At 36.4% G+C, this 22,289-nt stretch overlaps 1 protein-coding gene and 1 long non-coding RNA gene across 6 annotated transcripts in view; one reads left to right on the plus strand and one right to left on the minus strand.

Annotated features, from left to right (window-relative positions):
* The window catches only part of LOC115493710 (uncharacterized), a 79,711-nt gene that overhangs the window by 44,732 nt on the left and 12,690 nt on the right, over positions 1 to 22,289 (minus strand). The window lies entirely within an intron of this gene.
* Positions 480 to 21,956, plus strand: LOC100229225 (prostatic acid phosphatase-like). 2 transcript variants are annotated; one of them, XM_072925797.1, is made up of 12 exons: positions 480 to 683; positions 6,517 to 6,612; positions 8,542 to 8,628; positions 9,507 to 9,659; positions 12,143 to 12,241; positions 13,045 to 13,149; positions 14,148 to 14,280; positions 15,665 to 15,747; positions 17,427 to 17,533; positions 18,106 to 18,275; positions 19,068 to 19,193; positions 20,327 to 21,956. In XM_072925797.1, exons 1-11 carry the CDS (start codon positions 570 to 572, stop codon positions 19,184 to 19,186), a joined length of 1,266 nt encoding a protein of 421 aa, XP_072781898.1. In that variant the 5' UTR covers positions 480 to 569; the 3' UTR covers positions 19,187 to 19,193; positions 20,327 to 21,956. The 2 variants fall into 2 exon arrangements, 1 of the variants encoding a protein (XP_072781898.1); XR_012054611.1 differs by having other exon boundaries at positions 481 to 683; positions 19,068 to 21,389; positions 21,431 to 21,956.

Here is a 22,289-nt window from a genome sequence, read left to right on the forward strand (position 1 = left end):
GATCTTAAAGAAGATACTTGTCACAAAATTTTTTGGAGTATTTTATCTAAGGGACTGGCAATTTCAACCCACATGAAATGTTGTTTTAAATAATTTTTCTGATTTTACAATGATAATGTGGAAGAGGGGAAAAAAAAGGGAGGAGAAGGAAGCTGAAAAGTGGGCTAGTTGAGCAGCAAAGAGAAACAGTATTGCCTGGCTCGTGGTTCATCCTTGTGGGTATAGTTTGGAAAAGTTCCAAGCACAGAAAAGTCAAAACACAACAGGTAGGTTGAAACATTAGCAATGCTTAGCAATTCCTTTGTATTTTAACTTCATCCTCACACTCCAAAAGAGAAAAATATTACAGGAAAAAAAAGGAACTGAATTATGATTTGATTAAAAAGAATGTAAACAGTAATTTGAAAACAAAGGGCGATGCAATTTGTTGCGTAGTCACACAACATTCCTCTTGGATTTGAAATACACCAGCGGCAGTTCCACCCCTTCTGAAGGTGCAGCCTGACGTCTTGCAGTTCAGCCTGAGCAGCTGCTGCAGCTGCTAAGTCTTTCTTTCCTCTTCTGTCAGGATGGGTGTGATACAGCTTCCCAGCTTGTCTAGGATCCTGTGTTTTACTTTTCACATGATTCTCATTCTGCTTCACCAGCCTACTGCAGCACGAGAACTGAAGTTTGTGGTTATAGTAAGTATATTTGTCCTCTGTTTTGTTGTGGGGAATTCAGGGACAGAATTACATGTCTGTTGAATCAGACAAGGTGTACAGTTTCTTTGCTTGTCTTCAAACTTAGAAATAAGTACCGCTGCCCTTTTGCTGACTGAATTTAAAGACCTCACCTAAAGAAAGATAAAAATGTCTCTAGCTACTACAATTTTCATCTCCTAAACTCCTAATTATTTCATCTCCTATTCTCCTAATTATTTCATCTCCTAATCTCCTAATTGTTATTTCAAGATAACTTTGTGGTAGATGCATAGTGCAGAGCAGTTAAGAGATGCAAAGTCCACAGTTACCTATTCTTCCTTAGTTTAGCTGACACTCCAAGGCATAGTGTGAGAGCTGGTGATTGTGGACTACCCCTTCTGTGCTTGGAAGCTGAAGCTTATCATGTTACAGAAGTTACCACACATAAACACACAAAATATTTTCCATTTCACAATAACTGAATTGTCACAGCAGTAGACTGAGAAACTAAATAGACAGGCATTTTTAAGTGGAGATTTGAGAGATGTTTTATTAACTTCAGTTAGGCTGAAAACAGACTGTAATAATTCTTTTGCTGGACCATTTCTTATTTTATAGTAGCTAAACACTACTTCAATGTCACTTTCCCAAATACCTCTAGAAAAAAGATATTAATTCAATGTAGCATTTTGGATTATGAAGGTTAAGCCATTGTCCTTTTCATTCTTTTTTTTTTAAATAAAAGGTATAATGATAAAGAATAGTTCGTCCAAGGGAATATTTTCTGTACAAAGTTGAGGGGATTAGAATGAACTTTTATAAACAGGCAATTGAAGATCTTCTTCTTCAGCCTTTCTCTACTTGAGACATTATGTGTGCATGCAGGTAGAAGTGCAGGCAGAAGTACTGTGTCCAAAACATATTTTCTGACTCTAGATAAAGTACTTCATGTATAGCTACATTGGGTGCATTGTGCACGCACAGCTTGGAGGAAGGCCAGCGTGCACAGGAAAAACCAGTTCCTACTCCTGCTGAGACACCACACATAGAAGGGACCTGACGCTAATTCCTGTACCATTCTGTATACAGAAATATATTTACATGCTTTTTTCAATGGCAACAGGGACAACTGGATGAAAACAGGTAGACATCAAGCCTTGGAGCATTAACTCCTTAAAAGGAACGGGATTTTTATTGAATTGCTGTTATTGTGTTTTGACAAGCAATGATTTTGGAGAAAGTTACTGGAAATGTTTACCATTATGGAGAGAGAGGCTTCTTGTCCAAAAAAAAAAAAAAAAAAACCCAACAAAACAAAACAAAACAAAACAAACCCAAAAAACACCCAAACAAACAAACAAACAAACAAACAAACAAACAAAAACAAAAAAAACCCCAAAACCCACTAGGGTATCTAGTCACAACAAACATTATATAGTAGGCAAATTTCATTTAAGATGTCTTCCTTTTAATCCTGTTACTTTTGCTTAGGCTGACCAATCACATAAAATGTTACAATAGATTTAATCTTATTACAATATACATTTTTTTTCTCAAGGCCTGGTTTATATATGCTCTATTGAATTTTGCCTTCTGAACTGATTGAATTTTCACAGAAATAGAATTGCTAGTATAAATGTATAGCGTAGAAATAGACCCCAGAATGTATCACTGATATAATGGGATATAATGAGGGCATTGCTGCAGTCAAGGTAAATCTGAAAGGCACCTTTCTGACATACTTCAATAGCCATTGTCCAGCTATCCTGTAAGTTACTATGTTTTCACCTGGGAGTATTACTGCAGTGTGAAAAATGTCATAATGACTTTTTAAAACTTCCTTACCGGAACTGCACAATATAAAATACATCTGCAGGGGTGAAGAAACACAGATAAATGTTTGCCTTTTCTCACTTCTAGAATTGTGCTGTGTCTGGGAAGGTGTCTCACTCTCTCCTCACAACTTCCAACTTTGTGCTGATTCCCTGTGTTTTGATTATTGGCCACAAGCCCTGTACTCTGCAAAGCTCTAATTCAAGCCTATTTGTCAAAATGCTTTTTAAATTTCTTTACTTACATGTAAACATTAGCTTTTACAATAACTCTTGTGCAATGAATTAAGATTAAAGGCAGAATTTAAATTTAAAAACATAAACTTGAACTTTAAAGAAAGAAGAAAATAGGAAATATGTAGGACAATCAGGCACTCAAGTAGAAATGAAGTACTGATTTATTGCCTCTGTTTAAAGAAATTCTGACCTGGACCTTCTGCCACTACACACACACACATTTCACCTGTCATATATACAAAGAGGTGTGGTTTCTGAGGCATTGTGGATTCATCATGTTTTTCTTCTTGTAACTCAGGATAAGAAACATTGACTGAGCATGTTATCTCTGAGCATGATTTTTCTAATCAAGCCAAGCCATCAGAAACCTTGACTAAACATGCTGGGTATTTCTACATCTGGTTTCCCTGAACTGGCAGCATGATGGTTTCACTTCACTTTTGTTTCTTCCTTCCTACTGCTGGCTTCAAAGTAAGAAATCTTTTTGTTTAAAGTGAAATCTGTCAATAAAAGTGTCTGCAAGAGACTCACTCAGAGACAGATACTTCACTGTAATTCATGGCATTTCTAAATGAAAATGATATATATGCATGTGTATGCTACACATGCCATATTCTCAGTGCACCCTCTCCCCTGCACCAGTTTGTGTCCAATACGATTTTTCACCTGACAACAATGGAAGCAAATGCTGGCCAAAGTCTGAGCCATGTGACCATTTCCTTATGAAGTGATCATGCTCACAAAGTTACCAAGAGTGAATGAATGAACCCAGGCACAATCTGAAATCAGATTCAAGCTGTATCAGAGTGGAAGGAGAGGGCAATGAATTTTTAAATTATTCACCTACTGCTTCTGAGAACTGAGGTGAAGCAATTCAAAAGGAGTGCAGAAATTAATACACCAAACAGATCTGTTTTGCTCTTCTTCTGTACATTCCCCTTACCATCCCTTCCTTCTTGATTTCTGGTGTCTTTTTCACTTTTTTTGATGCTTCCTTGCTCCTCTTTTCTCATTCTGCCATGTTCTGTGTCTCTGAAAGGTCAGGAAAGCAATTTGTAGGCCAGAAGTAATAAATGCTGCAGCACACATTTTTTGAAATTAATTTGAAGAATCAACTCATTTTTTAAAAAGTAGGAATTATGAGTGTTGAGGAACACATACTGATGAGTAAGGTCTGTAGGGATACACTTTCTTTTCCTATCAGATGTTTTAATGAAAAACATAGTTTGAAATTTTAGAAAAAATCTCCTAAGATGTAGCTGCGAGTGAACAAGTTAGACTTTCAGGTTAAGTGGTTGCTCATACGGTCATTGCTTCATTTGCAGCTGAAGCAAGGTCATTTTCAGAAGTATCAAGGAGGTTTGAGCACATACAAAAACACTTGGCTAAGAAGCTTTGTCCTTCAATTCCTAAAAATGGGGTTCTGCTTTTTAAAATGTTTGTTTCCTTCTTGCTGCTTCCAGCTTAGTGTTCATATCATATTTATGTGACACTGTGCAATGAAGGTGCAGAAATATGAACAGGAGCTTAATTATTATTTCCTATTTTGTGTGGACTTAAAGAAATTAGACTTCTTTTTAGAAGAGCACACCTTCACCCCTTTAATTTTTTAAGGTTACAAAGAAATAAAATATTTTTCTTTGTATCTCCTGCTCATATATTCATTATATCTTTTGATGTTGATATTTTTGCACACTAACCTCTATTCAGATAAAATGCTACTCTGTTCTGGCTTACTGAAAGCTGTTAGGGGTTGACTGTTGAGACAGTGACCATTGTGACGTGCTCAGGGTTATGTTGCACATTGAACATAAAACATCACAAACCAGTATTTAAAATCTGACATGCTGTCGGTAATTTTTCTCTAATTAAAAGGGCATATTTATGACCAAGTGTTGATCTAGTGTTATGTATTACCTAAAATATACATAAAAATTAGTCATTTAAACATGTCAGTCAGTCTGAACAATTGTCAATTATCCAGAAAAATGCTTTTCTGTGAAGCTGGATAATTTAACAAGAAAGGATGCAGCTATGTTGTAATTGTCAATTTAACCTTCATTCTTGACACATGTACCAGCTTGTCCAGAAAAACTAATTAATCCTATCTGACACCTATGTACATCAGTATAAGGAAATGAGCAGTAGTACAAAAGTCCTTCTCACTGGTTTTTCTTGCACTCAACTGAATCAGCCACCAGACAATCTAGCTCTTTACTTAGTCTCCTGTTCATTAGAGGTGCACGGAGAAATTGTTATAAAGAACCAACTGAGATTCCAAATTATAAGAAAAGAGATTAAAATAGGATTAAAAATTGCACAGATAATGAAAAAAAAACCCCAAACAACAAATTTGATGATGAAGGTGAAAACCCTCCTTGATTTGCTGCAAAATATTCATTTAAGGTTGGTCACATAGTGAAATTCAACTAGCAAAACAAAAAACATAATACGCAGTCTTCTACATGTTCTAATGGTAACTTATACTCTAGCAAACTTTGTTGTTTATGGTAGAAAGTGAACAGAGGCAGAAATCCAATTATATTTGCCTTTAATGGACAGCATTTTCCATCTCTGAAGTACCTGCTCTAGCAGAGGTTTGTGTGCATTAGGCTAATGGAAAGGGTGTGTGTTGTAATTAAAACATTAAGTCACATCGCTGGTGTTTACTTTGAAAAATATAAACGTGAAACACCTCCCAGTGGGAGTGGCAAACTAGCGTGTACAACCCTCTCTGATGTCTGGGCAAGAATGATGTGGCTTAATGAGGCAATGGAGAGTATTAATTATAAACAAGTTGTGTACCACTGAGGTATTAGGGCATAAATGTCATTTTATTAACAAATATACCAGGATGCTGCATAGTCATTTTCTTGTGCTAAATCAGGGATGAAGTTGGTGATGGGAACATAGATAAGCAAGGGTAACTTTTCCGATAATTTGGGTCAGCATCCTGGAAGGTTGTCTGAAGCCCTGTGAATTTGTATTCCAGCATTTCCTTTCATGTGAAACTTCTGTGGGTTTAATTTTTCTAAGCTCACACAGCATATGCTTGGAGGGGATAATTCAGTTTTTCAGAACCATTTAATCTAGGGCTGTAATTTCCTTTGTATGCTGGAATAAAAATACAAAAAGGTTTAATTTTCCTGATTAAAAATAATATGATTGAATGCATCACACTAATACTTACTATGCTGGAGTGTCCAGGATAGGAAAGCAACCAAACTTCACTCTCACTGAATTTGATAGACGTAAAAGTATTAATAAAGTAAGTATTAATTAAGATAACAATGTAAAAGTTTATATTCTTCCATCTTTATATTTTAGGATGATTGAGAATCTGAGCATAAGATCCATATGTATATCGAATTACTTTAAAAGATACTGCTATGAAAAAACAGTTACCAAAAACTTTCAAGTGTCTATGACAAAGTAATTAAATCCTAATCTAAGCACATCAGTAACTGGTTTCATATCTAGAAACACTGGGTTTCCAAAATTCAGTCATATTTCCTGTCTAGGTGCCTAGCTGTGAACACAATCCCAACATTAACATCTTGGGTGATTAATTTAATGTCCAAGGAGGAAGAATCATCAGGCTTATGCCCACTTAATTTCTATATTCAGATCCTACTTGACCAGGTTTCTGCAGACTCTCCAATACATTCATTTGAAAAATGACGCTGGAAGTATAATGCATGCTTGACTTCTAGTTAGATAAAAAACAATTAACTAAAGGGGTTTTTATTGCTTACATTGTCCAGCTTTTCCGACACGGTGACCGAACACCAATTGTGAACTTTCCAACTGATCTACACAAAGAAAGTGAATGGCCCCAGGGATTTGGACAGCTCACCAAGGTATGTCAACTTTCTTAGAAGAACTTAAAAATGCTATTAAAAGAGGAAGTGGGAAGATATTTTTTGTGTGTGTCTCTCAAAAGCATAAGCAAATCTCAGGTGCTGATAGTTGCTATTAGCAAATACCAATACCAGTAATTCATAAACACTTTTGCAATGTTATTTGTTTAGCTATTCTAAAATTGAAATCTTGTTCATCATAGTTTTATTATTACCTTCCTAAAAGCAACAACTTCTTGATAGTGTGTCTGCTTTCAAACAAATGGCAAGTTTAAACACTGTACTGTTATCATTGATGAAGTTCTAATGACCATTAAGTACTGAGCTCTGTGACAGGGAAAAGACATGACACTTGCCCACCAAGTCAAGTGACGAGTCCACAGCTCATCATTGGACTGACAACCACTAATTCACAAAACAAGAGAAGACTTGCAGGAGAAGGTTGCTTCTGGGGACAATGTGTCTTGTAAAAATGCCGCTTGCAATCCACAGTTTCACTAGGATGCATGGAGCATACTTGTTGCTCAGGCATTTTAACATCAAGCCTAAGCTCTTTGACTGTATTTGATATATGAAGCTCTGGAGCAAAAGGAAGCCAATGCATTTCCTAATAACATTTTGTCATGGTGCAGAAGTATGAAACAGAGATAGTTCAGTGTTTAATGTTTGAAGGGAGCTTGAAAGATCTGTAAAATTTACACACTGAAACAATGCATTACTATCTTATTACTAGCTTATGTACTAGGATGTTCCAGCTTTGGCATTGACTTTTTTGAGAGCTTTTTGCTATTTTGCTATCTTTTTAGCAACAGTAGTAGGAATGTATTTCTCTGACAGGTAGAAGCTAAAAAGTTCAGCTCAGGCTTTAGAAATAAATAACAGAAAAGATGGTGTGCAACATAAGACAACTGCAGGCACATGAAGGCAAAGAGGGAAGAATGCTACTTAAAGCATGAAATATAAGCTACAAATTTATAAGGATGAAAAAATAACAGCAATGACAATGATAAATACTAGGCTGTCAGTCATCCTCTCTCAGCTGTCACTAAATGACATACATTATAAAGGACAATGTTGATTGCTGTCTACAGATCTACAGCTTTGTGAAAATAGTATTTGTACAGAATCAGGAGCATTGCCTTTCTGTAGCAGATGTTGCAATCTTAGCCATTTCAGAACATATCATTTCTTCATAGATATAAGTGAACACTTCTATTAAAAATTCTAGATCAACTGCAACATACACAGTTGTTCTGGTTTTGGCTGAGAGCTGGTATGGGGCTGTTTCAGATTTGCACTGAAAATGGTGCTGATAATGCAGGGAGGTTTTTGTTACTCCTGAGCAAGGCTAACAGATTCAAAGGCTTTTCTGCCTCTTGTACTAGCCTGAGTAGTGTAGTTTGTCTGAGGCTGCACAAGAAGTAGGGAGGGGACACAGCTGGGATAGCAAGTCTCCACTGACAAAAAAGGTTTACTGTAACATATGATGCCAAGCTCAGCATATAAAAATGGGTGGAGAAAGAGGAAGGGGCAGACATTCAGCTCGATGTCGTTTGTTTTCCCAAGAAATTGGGATGGAGCCCTGCTTTCCTGGAGGCTTTACACCTTCCTGTTCATGGGAAGTGGTGAATAAATTCCTTGTTATGCTCTGCTGGCATGTGTGGCTTTTGCTTTCCATATCAAACTGTCTTCAAGCCCTGGAGTTTTCCCACTTTTACTTTTCTGATTCTCTCCCCAGTTTCACCAGGCATGAGTGAGAGAACAGTTGTGTGGTGTTCAGTTGCCAGCTGGGTTTAAACCACAATAACAGTACATTATACAAACAGTTAATGATCACTTAAAAGTTGATTGCTGAAGAAAAAAAAAAAAAGACACTTTTACATTAAAAGTCACCTTAATCTAATAGTCACCCATATGCTTGTCTTACAGACTGGAATGCAGCAGCTATTTGAACTTGGACAGTACATGAGGAAACGATATTCCAACTTCTTGAACAGCACATACAACCGGAAAGAGGTATAGAGTAGATCTATCAGCAGCAGGTTTCTCTGGCATAGCAGAACTATGGACTTATAAAAGCACATTTTCATACTCATTTCATTAATGGAGAAATTAGGCAATAGAAGAACATTTTTGAAAGTCAGACTTATGTCAAGGTAAAAAAAACAGAATAAAGTCTAATTTTAAGCTCTTACATTCTGTTTGAATCTTTCACAACCTAATTTTCCCAAACTGAACAGCTCCATGATGAATGAGTTGGGAATTTATACAGTAACCATTATTGTTTTAGTCTGTTGAAAGATAAATGCCTATCCTGTCATGTGATGGGCCATGCTTACATACTTCCTCCTGTAACAGAGGTCTAAGAACTGTTTGGATGTGCTTATCATACAGTACAGACCCATTGTGGGGAAAATACCTCTACCATTTTGGTCTGTTTAGGAGTCATGCATTATGGGAAGGTATGGAAGACCTTTGCTATGCCTCCAAAAGAAGTTTATGTTATTGAGTGCTAGGTGGGAAAAGACCTTTATGAATTTCAAGTCCAACTGTTAACCTTTCCACCACTAAATCATGTCCCCATGTCTACACGTCTACATGTATCAATGTCCCTCTGAATTTCAAAAGATAGAAAACATCCTTCTTTGAAATCATGCTTTCTTATTCTTTCAGTTCAGTCTAAGGGTTAGATTCCAAATTAAAAGATGCCTTGGAAATTCTATTTGTGAAACTGAAGTAGGGCCCAGGAAAGCTGAGTTACAGTTTCACTGTTTTGACTTTATGCAAAAATATAAAACTGAAAACAAAAAGTCAGTATTGACAAGTCAGGTAAAATTTCCCCAATATTTTATAGTCTCCATTTTATCTTTAATTCTTTGCCATTCTATTTTCAGTTTTACATCCAAAGTACAGATTATGATCGCACCATTATGAGTGCCCAGTCATATCTTTCTGGCCTCTTTCCACCAACTAGCAGCCAAATTTGGAACCCTGAGCTTCTCTGGCAACCCATTCCAGTCCACATTTTTCAAAAAACAGCAGAGCAGGTGAGTACTGGCTAGAAGCATTCTATAAAGCCTTAATCTTTCACAGAAGCAAAAGAACAGAAAAAAGGAAAATAGCTAAAAAACATTTTTTAAGCTTTTTGAGTTCAATATAATAGAAAATATCAAATGCAGCTACTGGCTGACAAGTATATCATAAGTCAACTGTAATAGCTACATGAAAATATTCTTTCCATAGTTGCAGAATACCTGAACACTACAAGGTTATTTCCTCTGCCAGAACACTTTTGGACAGTATTCTAGGGAAGTTGTCCTAAATCTTTACAGGAAACAAGTGCTTTTCTAAACACCACTCAACTAGGCAGATCACCACTCAACTCTTTGGCAAGTTTTTTCCATAGTTTATTCAAGGAATTGAATTTCTACCAGCCACTGTAATGACCTCAAAATTATTACCTTCCTATTCTGGTAGCACTTAGACATTCTAATTACAGACAAGAGCTCTTTTACGCTCAGTGCTATAGAAACATTTAATGAAACTCCAGCACTTCTCTTTCAGAGTAGACCTACCTGAATAATAGGACCTGTAGAAGTTTTACTTCATGTACCTTTCTCTGGCTGACTCAGATTTAGATTTTCATTTCACTTACTCTTGTGACAGGACTGTGTAAGGAACAGTGTGGCCAACAAGGATAAAAAGCTTGTGAGTGTAAGCCTCATTTACTTCTGACTTTGAGGACAGACTTTAAGAAAATTTGTACAAACCCCCTATTACATAACTGCCTGTCACCAACATCAGATGATGGGCTCACTCATCAGGGGGCTGCCACACCTCTCTCCCTTTGATGTTGCTCCATTCTTGTAGACCATGCTTGAAAACAGGAACAGAGAGAAAGGGTTCCCACAAACTGGATTAGGCAAGTGTGATTCAGCCAGAAACTTAACCTTGTTCCTAAACAGAAAAGAACACTGTCATTGTTATTTAAATACGAGACACCAGAGGAAGTCCTTTCACCAGAAGACAAGCAAAACATCAAAGTGGTTAGAGTTTTGGCCATATAATACCTCAAAGCCCTTAGGAGAACCACAATGCAATGAAATAACCTGTTTGAGGAAGGTAAGCTCATTTTTAAGAGTCTCTAGTGCCTCATCACTTCTGTGGCTGCTTCAGGAGTGAGTATTGATGTTTCTCTCAAACACACCTCTGCAGCAACAAAAAATGCCTTTATAATGCAAACCACCTGGAAAAAAAATTGTTTCTCTGTTAAACCAAGCTGAGGTTTGAAGGCATTTTCAAGCCCCAAGCAACAGAAAGTGGGAAACTGAAGCCAGGTACAGTCCTGTAAAAAAACCATAATCACAGTTTATTTTTAAGCCACTGAGTCTATCAAACTTGACAGGCAACAGTACTGAGTACTACTTAATGAAGTCAAAGAGAGTGGCTTTATTAATAACACCTAGAGAGAGATAATTAAGACATAGGGCAAGAGAAACATTTGTTATTGTGTAATTAAACAACATTCCCCAGTTTCATATTGCAACTCTGAGCTTTCTTCTTCCAGTGTGCTGCTATTACAGAAAAATTGCACCCCTGGAAACCTATCCAAGTGAAAGTGGGCTAGGGTCAGTGGGTTGTTGCTGCCAATGTCCCACTAGAAACATGCTGGAAGTGCAGTCTGTTAATGTTATAGGATAATATTCATGCTGCGTCAAAAATGCTCTAGTGATGTGACATAAAGTGCTGAACCAGCACAAGGTTGTTTTGCTCACCATGGCTTTTCACTGACATTTTGTGCTATATCAGGGATCATTTGTCATTCTGCAATTGATATAAACCATATTTGCCAGAGCTCAGGGTTTGAAGGATGCATGTATTTACATGTTGCTCAGATCAAATATGTACTATCATGTGACCTCATAATGCACACACTTGGAGTAATTAAAAGTGAACCATTTCCCTAAAGAAGAGCAGAGCCCTTAGGCCCATAGCTTTTTGATATTTCAGGAGAACAATTTGTCACTCTTGTTTCAAGTTCTGTCTATTAAGTGCTATTTAAAATGCTTACATAATCCACTGGTTATCTCCAAAGTGACGAGACATGGATGTGTAGATGGAGAAGCAATTAATGTTCCAGTACCAGGTGGAGTTAAGTTACATCTGGGGAAATGCAGAAAATGAGAGGGAAATTGTAGCTTTTTTAAATTTCTGATCATGGACCCTGACCCATTGCTCAGAGCAATCCCTTGACAGACATGTGCCATTTCTTTTTGCCAAAATCAGTTAAATTGAGGGAAATCTATCTATCACAGAAACAAGTAGCCATTGAAAAGTCAAGTTATCACAGTCTATCACCTATTTTAACTAAATTCATGATTAAGGTACCCAAACAAAAAATTATTGAGTAAGTCTAGCACAACCATGAATCTGCCTAAAAAATATTACACCATTAATCTCAGCAACATAAACAAACAGAGGGGTGTTGATAATTTTAGAACTATTCTAACTTTTTATTTTCATGTTTCAGAGGCTGAACTTTCCTCTGCGCAACTGTCCTCGTTTTGATGAGCTTCAGCATGAAACACAAACATCAAAAGAATTTCAAAGTAGAATACAACCATATATGGTAAGAGAAACAAACCCAAGATGTGAGAAAAAGGAAGGTAACTAAGTTGTAGAAGTTACAGAATTGCATTTTTTTCCTTTTGTTAAAATGCAAAAACAAATTGAAAAAATTAAATCCCTGTTTAGGTTATGTCACTATTGGGTCAGAGATGACACAGAGTCAGATCAGAAGGCAAAGTAGCAAAAGCCCCAACTTTTCTGAAACCATTTATTTTATACACAAGTCTGATATAGGTGGACCTGATTGGTCGTTTAATCAATACATTTCACATGATTGACTAATTAACAAGACACCCATTTGTGAACAACCTTATGGGCAAAACAGCTTATTACAAAACACCAAGTGCAGATTGTTTACAATTCTTTCCCTCCAGGTCCCTAAAGTTTCCCAGACCAATTCATGGGAAAGCTTATCTAGCTTCCTCTCTCTCTGACCAGATTATTGCATCCACAAGGCAATATTGTGGATGCAATAGATATTAGAGGCAGATACTAGAGAAAGATTCTTCACCCAGAGGGTGGTCAGGCATTGAACAGGCTCCCCAGGGAAGCGGTTGCAGCACCAGCCTGACAGAATTCAAGAAACATTTGGACAACGATCTCAGGCACATGGTGTGATTCTTAGGAATGTGATGTGCAGGGACAGGAGTTGGACTCAACGATCCTTATGGGTCCCCTCAAATTCAGCTTATTCCGTGACACTGAAAATTCTGTGGAAAAGGCTGGATGTTAGTGAATCTATCTGCATGTATGTTCCATATGTATTGAGCATTTGTGGTATACTCTTCATTTTTTCCCCCACAGGATTTTTTACAAACAATGGCAGTTAACACAGGGCTTGAACTAAATCACCTTAAAATACTGGACAATTTCCAGCTCTGGAATACATATGATACTCTACATTGTGAGGTAATAATAAATCAATAGATGCTGGGGAGGAATATAATTCCAGCTTTGGATTTCAATTAAACCATGGCAATTTGTTTTCACAGGAATGAGTTGTATTGTCTCCTACATTTTTTTTTCCTTTTTTTTTTTTTTTTTTTTAAATTTGAATCTAAGTTATATTTTAGTGCTTTGGTAAACAATAACTGAAAAACATAGTCTATAAGCTTGGGAGACTGTCACTTCCATTTTGTGTTTGAAGAACTGTTACCATTCCCATTATTCCCTTTTTCCCTTTCCCAATATGCTATTTCCAATAGAATTATTTAGCATATTGGCTATAATAGATTTGTGATTTTTAACAGAAAATGAAATTATTAGCTTTAAACTATTAACAGGTAAACATCAAAATAGTTAAGATTTTGAACATGAGAGATCATGAAATATCTATCAGTTAAAAATTTTTGAGACAGAGCTATCAGTTAAAAAAAGCCCAAACTGACTCCCATGGGATAATTTGGCCCCAGTCACTACCAGCAGTGAATGAAGGATTTTGAACAAATCCTCTACAAACTGAGGTAATTAAACATGATAAGACACTGTCACTGTCAAATGATTGAAGAATGAAATTTGTCTCTAGCTGCCCAGTGGTAGAACTGGTATGTGGACAACTGTATGGAAGGCAGGAAAAATTAGATATTTATAACCTGAAGACCCAGAGAAAGGAAGAGAAGAAGACATATGTCTGCAATATTTCCCACCAAAAACACGTACAGCAAGAACACATTATACCTACAAGGAATGTCCTTCATTCAGGTGCTTTTGCTCTGTGCATTCACTCACTTCAGGCCAATCCCCATTCCCACAAAATGTGTTTCAGGGCCTGCTCTGGAATAAAACCATACTGTGCAGAGAATTGCAGGACAGCCTCAGAAAGTCTAAACTAAGTAGAGTGAGGATAGATGATAAGATGATGGAAACCAGTGAATTATAAACATTCTTTTGTTTTCCTTTATCACTAGGGTATTCACAATTACACTCTCCCTGTATGGGCCACTGCAGATGTAATCAAAAAGATGGAAAAACTGGCAGAATTGTCCTTACTCTCATTATTTGGGGTTTATAAAACAGAAGAGAAATCACGACTACAAGGAGGTAAATAAAAAAATGCATAGCACTAGGAAAGGAGGAGATAATTCAACATCCTGTCACTTTACTGATGCAAAATTATTCAAATAAACCTTTGATTTGAGCTATTGACATTGGATGCCATATTAAGTATTCAAATATGTTCTGAACATTGGCACTTGCATGGATAAAATACTGCAACAAGGTGTAAAAATCAATATCTTCAGGTTTTCCAGATTTTTTAAGGGATTAGGACTTTTTAGAAATATTATAGAAAATGAAGGGAATAAATCAGGCCCTTGTGGTTATGATCATACTTATCTTGTAGTAGGATAGATTAAGTTGTTTCTCCAGCATTTCTTCTAATTGTTTACTGTTGTTTTTTTCCCTTTGATGTACTGGTTATACATTGTGGCAAAACACATTTGTAGCTCTGTAAGTGATATAAAGCTGCTCCAAAATAGTCTGATCAGAATAGAAGCTGAGAGATTCCAGTTATGTCTATACTGCAAGAACTACAAGAACTGGGAACTACTGTTTAGCTCCAAAACTGGGACACATAGACTTTGCTGCACATTCTGACACTACTTCAGGACACATATTGAATTTATCATATGATCCCCAGGTATCCATGAGCAGGAAATCAAAACAATTGAGGTTGATTATTTGTAGGCTGGAACATTTGAGGCTAGACTTTCTAATGCACCTACTGTGTAGCCTAGATCTAGGTAAAGAATTATTAGCAGATCCATCACCTAGGCATACACACCACTGGATCAAATATATAGTAATTACAGGCTCCAATCTGCAGTAAATCCTATTAGCTGGCAGATGCCCATATCACATGGTCAGGACTACTTAATGTTCACTGGCATACCAGTTACATCCTCTTTCCTTAGACTGATATAAACTGTGCTTCAGGGAAATTCTGCTGCTCTTACCCATTGGCTTTAGAATACATTTGGGCTGGAGAAGTACAAAAGAGCTTTGGAAAAAACAAAGAATCAATAATGTGTAACATGTTGGCAGTAAATAGTTAAAATATTTCTTCTTTGGCTTGTAGAGAGGAAGATACCAGCACAGTTGTTATTATTCCAACACTACAAAAAAACCCAAAAATGAATGGAGAGATCTCAGCATAACAGAACTGGAAGTGTCATTACCACCAGTTCTCAGGATGGTTCTAGACGATTTCCTGTGAATCCTGCCTCTTCACTGGACCTGGATGATGAATCATATATTTCTCCTCTGTAATATCTTCTCTGTAGTTACTGAATTGTAGTAAACTAAAAAATTAGTATGAGGCCTGAGTAGATGTCTTATATTTGATACTTACAATATTTTGTCTTTTTTGTTTCCATTCAAACATTATACCTTCATTTTCCACTTCCTTTTTCCCCATCTTTTTAAGGTGTCCTTGTGAATATTATTTTAAACAGTATTAAACAAGCTGCAAATTCTTCAAAACCAACAAAAATGGAGGTCTACTCTGCAGTGAGTATTTCCATCTTTCATAAATCTTGCTTTGATTTTACCAGTAAAGTAAGTTAAATGAAAGAATAATATACTACAGTTTAATTAAGCTAACAAACTAAATACCAATGAGTACAAGAACAAAGTATAGGCATGAATCTCACCTCAGTTTTAGTTAAAGTATATTTGGCAAAGAAAATTATATATTTTATCATTCATTATTCCTACAACCTAAAGGTGCAGTTTCTATTAGTTGCATTTTCCTGAAGTGTTCAAAAAACACACAGCAGAATTTCAGCTGTGCCTCCAAACCTCTCCTCTGTGGGTTCTTTTTTATTACTACTATTATTATTTTATTTATTTTAGAAGGTGAAGAGGGCCACTTTCATCAGGCCAAGGTCCGCTTAGCTCATTCATTAGTCTGTCTCTAACAAGGGCCAAAAGCAGGGATGAATATAAAAATAAAGCTAGCAGAGAGCGATAAAACCTTCCAGCAATCTGTGTCTTAGGGACTTGCTGAAATAGACTTTGTCCCTGTGTTTAGTATCTCTTGACAGACCGTCTTCCATCAACTTGCCTAATTACTTCTTAAATTAATTTATTCTTTTGGAGTCTGCAACATCCTGTGACAATGACTTGTGTGTTAAAGAAAAAAAGGACTCCCTCTTTTAGTCACATTTTCTGGGTCTCTAGTGAATTTACTATTTTCTATCACTCCTCTTCCATATTTCCTTTTCCAAGACAGAGCCTTACCCTATTTAATCTTTTCTCCTATAGAAACTACTTGATACCTCAAATCTTTGTCACTGTCCTTCCTACATGATATCTTTCCTTCTAGTACTATCATGTCCTTTTTGAAGAGGAAAGAGCAGTACATCCAGATTTTTAACTTCTACTTTAATACTGTGAGTGCAAGTATACTGTTATTTTTGAAACTGATCAGCCTATAAGATTCTAGAACCTGAATAGTAATTAAAACATAGCTGCTAGACTATAATATAAATAGGCTTAGCAAATATATATATACACCTAAAGATGCTTGCAAAATTTATGCTCCAAAGTGTTTGGACTTCTGCCTTCAGATCCTCTTGCTACGATCCCTACAAAAACAGGGATAATGGGTAAATAGAGATACTATATGTGGGTGGGTAATAGATCCCATAAAAATAGAAGCCAAACTGAGATTTTGTTGTATGAATCCAAATAGAAGGAACAATAGAAAAGATTCTGAAGTGTAAGAAAGGAGAATAGTCTTTGCACACAACTATTTTTTTGGTATATTACCTGAAAAGAAGTACTTGTACCTTCACTTGAAATGCCCTAGATGATACTACTGTACACTGCCCTAATCTGACCTTGGAGCAAAAGACACTACCAAAGGAAGAAAAGGAGAAAATGGGCTGAAAAACTAGATTAATTACTCTAACCATTTCTTGCTTTCCCTCAGTATCTGTCTCCAAAATCCTGCCAGATGGTGTAAGACACATACTGCAGTAACTCTTAGGAAATGCCTCCTGCTGTCTGTAGTAATCAGTTAACATGTTTTTCCAATGGTGAATATACTGAACACATTTTTATGGTCACAGGTTTTTTGTCTATCTCGATTTCCACTCCCTCTCTACTCTTGTCTCATAACTCTGGATGAATGGTAGTTGAATTAATTTACTGTAAAGGATGGATTTTTTTTTTTCCTCCAACAGCATGACACCACAGTTGGGGCCCTCCAGATTGCTCTCAATATTTTCAATGGAAAACTGCCACCATATGCTGCTTGCCAGTTTTTTGAACTCTACCAAGAAAGCAATGGGCAAGTATCTTTTTACTGATGCAAGAAAGAGTGTTTAGAATTTGCTACCCTCTTTCCCAAAACCATTTTCTCTCAAATATTATGAGAAGATACAGTTTTGATTTAAATAGATACTTCACTAACAGCCCATAGGCACAAAGTCATATTAAAACTAGGGAAAATTACATTTTCTGTATGTGCATGTATGCTTTGAAAGACAGGAAGAAGAGGTAAAACAAGCCTTATGAGAGGGAAGAAAATGGTAAAATAAATTTTTCTGATTCTTCATATGATAGCACAAACATTTCCAAGACATAACTCTCACAGTAAGCCAGCTGACTTAGAAGAGCCCAGTGCTGGTGCCATTCAAGGAGCCTGCAAGAAGACCTTTTCAGCTGACTGCTGATCCGTGCAGTTAAATAACCAGCTTTGGCAAAGTGGGCTTTGCAGATGTCTTTCACAAAGCCTCCACTCTTGGAGAACAGGTTATAGAGTAGAATGTTAGAGCCTATTTCCAACATGCTGTGTCAAAGTAGGAAACCTTCTATTTAAGAAACCTTCTATTTAAAAAACTTTTCAATATTGTTCATCAGGCAATATAGCATCGAAATGCATTATCGGAACGACACTTCAAAGGATCCTTATCTCCTCACTTTGCCAGGGTGCACCTCTTCTTGTCCACTTGAGAAGTTTGCTGAACTAGTTTCTCCTATGATTACAGAAAACTGGTCAAAAGAATGTGGGAAGAAAGACAAAATGAAAGGTAGTGTAACAGTTCTGTATTTTCCACATAAGACATGGAGGCAGATATTTTATCAGTGGATTCAAACTTTGTACCTTTCACACAGTTTATAGATTTCCCTTTAAGACTGGACCAGATATACTATGGACTAGGAATGTCAGTAGAAGTTAAATTAGCATATTCACAAAAGATGCTGCCTAAAGGCCATGGTCAAAACTAGATCTCTACTTGTTAAAGATGTCTAAGAGTAGTGTGAATGTGGGTGTTATACAAGGGTCCTGTTCATGTTGGATACATCAGACTTTCTGCAAATGCAAAGCAAAAATGGCCTGCAAATGCATGGTAAGATTTGTGCATTTGTATTTCTGCAGTTGTACTGAGTGCAGCTGATCTATGATCTACTAACAGCTGAGAGCTGATAACCTCTTCCTGCCTGAATATTATTTCTGGCAGGGAGGAGAAGAGCAAGGCAATATATGTTACTTTTCAATAGTCCCATTATTTCCCCTATCCTGCATATATTCACCATTTTGCAGATCCCTGATGAAACTATTTTTCTTTTTTTCATTAACTACACATAGGCCCTCCTGCCCTATGGAAACATGGGAGTAAGATTTACCTATGCACAGAAAGCAATCTATAAATTTCTAGGACTGAAGTATACGTTCTTATGTTTCATGTCAGTAAATGAAATCTTGCCAGAAATATTTCCATTGTACATATATGTAATTAGACTGTTAGCTTTGCATAGAAAATGGTATACATATATGTCTTTCATTAACTCCCTTTTAATTTATTTTTTGTTCTTCACAGATATTTTTATTGGATTTAATGTTGCTGTTGGCTTGTTGTCTGTTTTTAACCTTGTACTGCTCTACCTCCTTTATCATTATGGACGCTGCAGGAGCAGAAACAACTACCAAGACATTTAAAGCAGAGGTAAAGAAGTAAAAGTGAGAGCAGCTGGACATCAAGGTTGATGTGGTTGATATCCATCAGTTTGCTCTGGTCAAAATCATCTCCAAAGCATATTCAATAAACCTGAACAGCTGAGGTATCTGTGGCCCAGCTCCTAAAATTCTACACATCTGCAGCAAGAAATACTGTAGAAATACATTATTTTAGGAATTACTGGATGGATGGAATTATTCCAATTTATATCTTTATTCTACTAGTACTACTATTAATCAATTTTACATTAACCAGTGGGGTGAAGGAATGCCTATGCTTTTTTTTCACACTGCCAATTACCATTTAGCCCTCTGCTGCTCAACAGGTCTTGCTTCAAAACTGCATTCTGTAATATTTACCTTACTTCCTATAAATGGCTATTTTGTTGATGCACAGGAAAACAGTTTTAATGAGCAGAAGTTGCAATTACTGTATGAAAAGGACTCATACCAACATTTGGACATATTGTTCCTGCACTTATTAATGCAAATTTATGCATGAGTTTTGACCTTGGCCTTCAGCTAATAAAAGTCTTTAGCCTGCTCTTTACATCTTTTCTTTTACATCTCTATAGCTCTAACTGAAATTAGTAGAACTGGGATAATCTCTGTCACATATCCAGACATCAAGCAAGAAGCTTAGTGCAACAGGCTCTTGGTCAATGTCTGTAACTTCAATAATATGAATAAGTAAATATATCAAAATCTATTTTCTGTTGCCACATTGTTTTCCTATTTTTCTGAGCTCCCAGTCATGAATGATCCTTTGTTCTGTGTTTCTTTGAGCCACTCTTAGAATAATTCCTCAAGCTATCACTCTCCTCATCATCTTTTATTTTAAATCACAATAACTCCTTTAACTCGTTTCTCTGTTCACAATCCTCTATGTTAGCAAGATGTACAGTAAATGTAAAAAAAACAATGATTCTGCTTTTTGTATGTTGATCACTTCTCTGCAACATATTTTGTTTATATTGTGAGCTGCTAATGTCAGCGAATATGTTTCTGTAACTGTTCTTGAGTGTCACAAACTATATGCATAATAAGCACTAATATTGCTGTATAAAATGCTACTTATTGTCATATGTTTCAAGACTGAATCAAGACTTTTTCATCCTGTAGTCCTGCAGAGGATACTGTGAATTACAATACCTTGGAGAAGTCTCTTGAAAAATCAAGACAACCATACAAACAGCTGGCAGCAGCAGGGTCAGCCCATAATGTGCTGAAGCTAATGTGTCCTGCTGAGATTCAGAAAGAGAGAAAGCTGAGGGATGGAGCTGCTTAACTCAGACATAGCATCACAGCAATGTGAATACATTGTGTCTGAACTGACTTTCACTCACATTCTGTAGGTTGCAACGTGGAGCCCAGAAGCCTCAGTAAGCTATCACGGAGATAGTGATCTAGAGATCAGCCCTCAATATTGCAGCTGAAAAGTGATATAATTATATATAGTGATATTAAATATAATATATTAAATAGCATAAGCCAGAATAACAAATGCTTGTGGGAATATAGCACTTCCCAAATATTGCATTTCTTGTAATAACTTTAGCTACTGAAGTGTCTAACTTTTGAAAATTATTTCTCACTCAGTAAAAAGCTTTTAGTAGTATCCATTTTATATTTTATCTATTTTAGGAAATATCATAATCAGCTGGTGAATTTGAGTCTTACATGTTCAGGATTTTTATTGTATAACAGGTTGCAAAGCAGTCAAAAAGATGAAAGACTGTCCCTAAATCAGATGGTTTAGATGTACAAGCTTCAGATTGTAAGTAGTCATTTTGATCCTCATGCAAAAACTTGAAGGAATATCTATATTGCAGTCAAAAGTATTAAAGCAGCTCTAGGAAACAAGCCTGAGTTGGCTTGGTTACTATTAGAAGTGTACTCAAGATGGAGAAAAGTTCAGAACAAACTGCAAAACCCATGCTCCTGTATGTATGTATGTATATATATATATATATGTATACAGTCAGTGGTTACCTGATACTGAGCTCTACATTACCACAGCCATAATGCTGCTGGAACCCACTTAAGGATAAATTATGGTTTTTTATTAGAGGAAGTCAGATGCTTGACAAATGAAGATGTATCGACTGATAAAGTGCAGTAAGAACCAGTTTTGAAATATTAGAAAATGAGTTGATTGCACTCCTCAAGAAGCAGAATGGGACATGTTTTTCCAAGACTGCGTCTTACAAAAAGAAGTAGATTCAGACAGCAAGTAAAATGTGAAGTGCCTGAGACATCTTGTATGGTTTATGCTGCCCAAGCCTAAGCTGTAACAAGGAATTTCAAAATATAAGGCAATTCTTATTGCAGCAGAGCTGTCAGGAAGGAGTTTTATTGTAGGAACACCTTTCTGTTATTAGATAGTCATACTTGAAAATGCATATGCACTTTTAGAAAGGATCCAGTGAGCACAAGTCACAGAGAATGTAATGACAGGTTCAGATGATGTAACTTCAGAATTAATGAGGGTACATAAAAGATGTAATAACTTAGTAACGTAGGCCCTGAATCTCACTTATAGGAAAGATGTTTTGTCTTGCTGTGTTTAAATCAAGTAAAATTTCTCCAGTGGAGTAAAAGGTTGTACATGTAGACAAGTTTAAAGCTTTTTTTTTATTTTTTCAGCCATATTTACAATTTGCTTAGTATAATCTGCAGACTGTTTGTGATTAGAAAATATCTTGTCTCCAAGCAACTTGTGGCACTGCAATAAAGTACTTTAAAGAAACAATTCAACATTTGCCATTTTATCTTATTGAAAAACAATGGAGCTTTGTGTACCTCTAGAATTTCCAAACAATAGTAAATGTTCAGATTTGTTGCTTCAGTAAGAACAGATTTTAAAACACTTCTGCTTTGATATGAATAAAGTTGATGGCATGAAGCTCTTCAATTTGCCCTCTAGCAGTGACATCATCTGTCTCTACAGTAATTACAGTAGCAACTAGACACTGCAGCAGGGTTTTCTGGTGCCTATGGTAGACAGTAGTGCACACACAGCCCTTTTCACCTCAGTCAGCAACAACCTCCTCTCACTGAATTGATTTTATTTGGGACACTAATT

This window comes from Taeniopygia guttata, chromosome 2, assembly GCF_048771995.1.
Source record: "Taeniopygia guttata chromosome 2, bTaeGut7.mat, whole genome shotgun sequence".
NCBI classification, from domain to species: Eukaryota; Metazoa; Chordata; class Aves; order Passeriformes; family Estrildidae; genus Taeniopygia; species Taeniopygia guttata.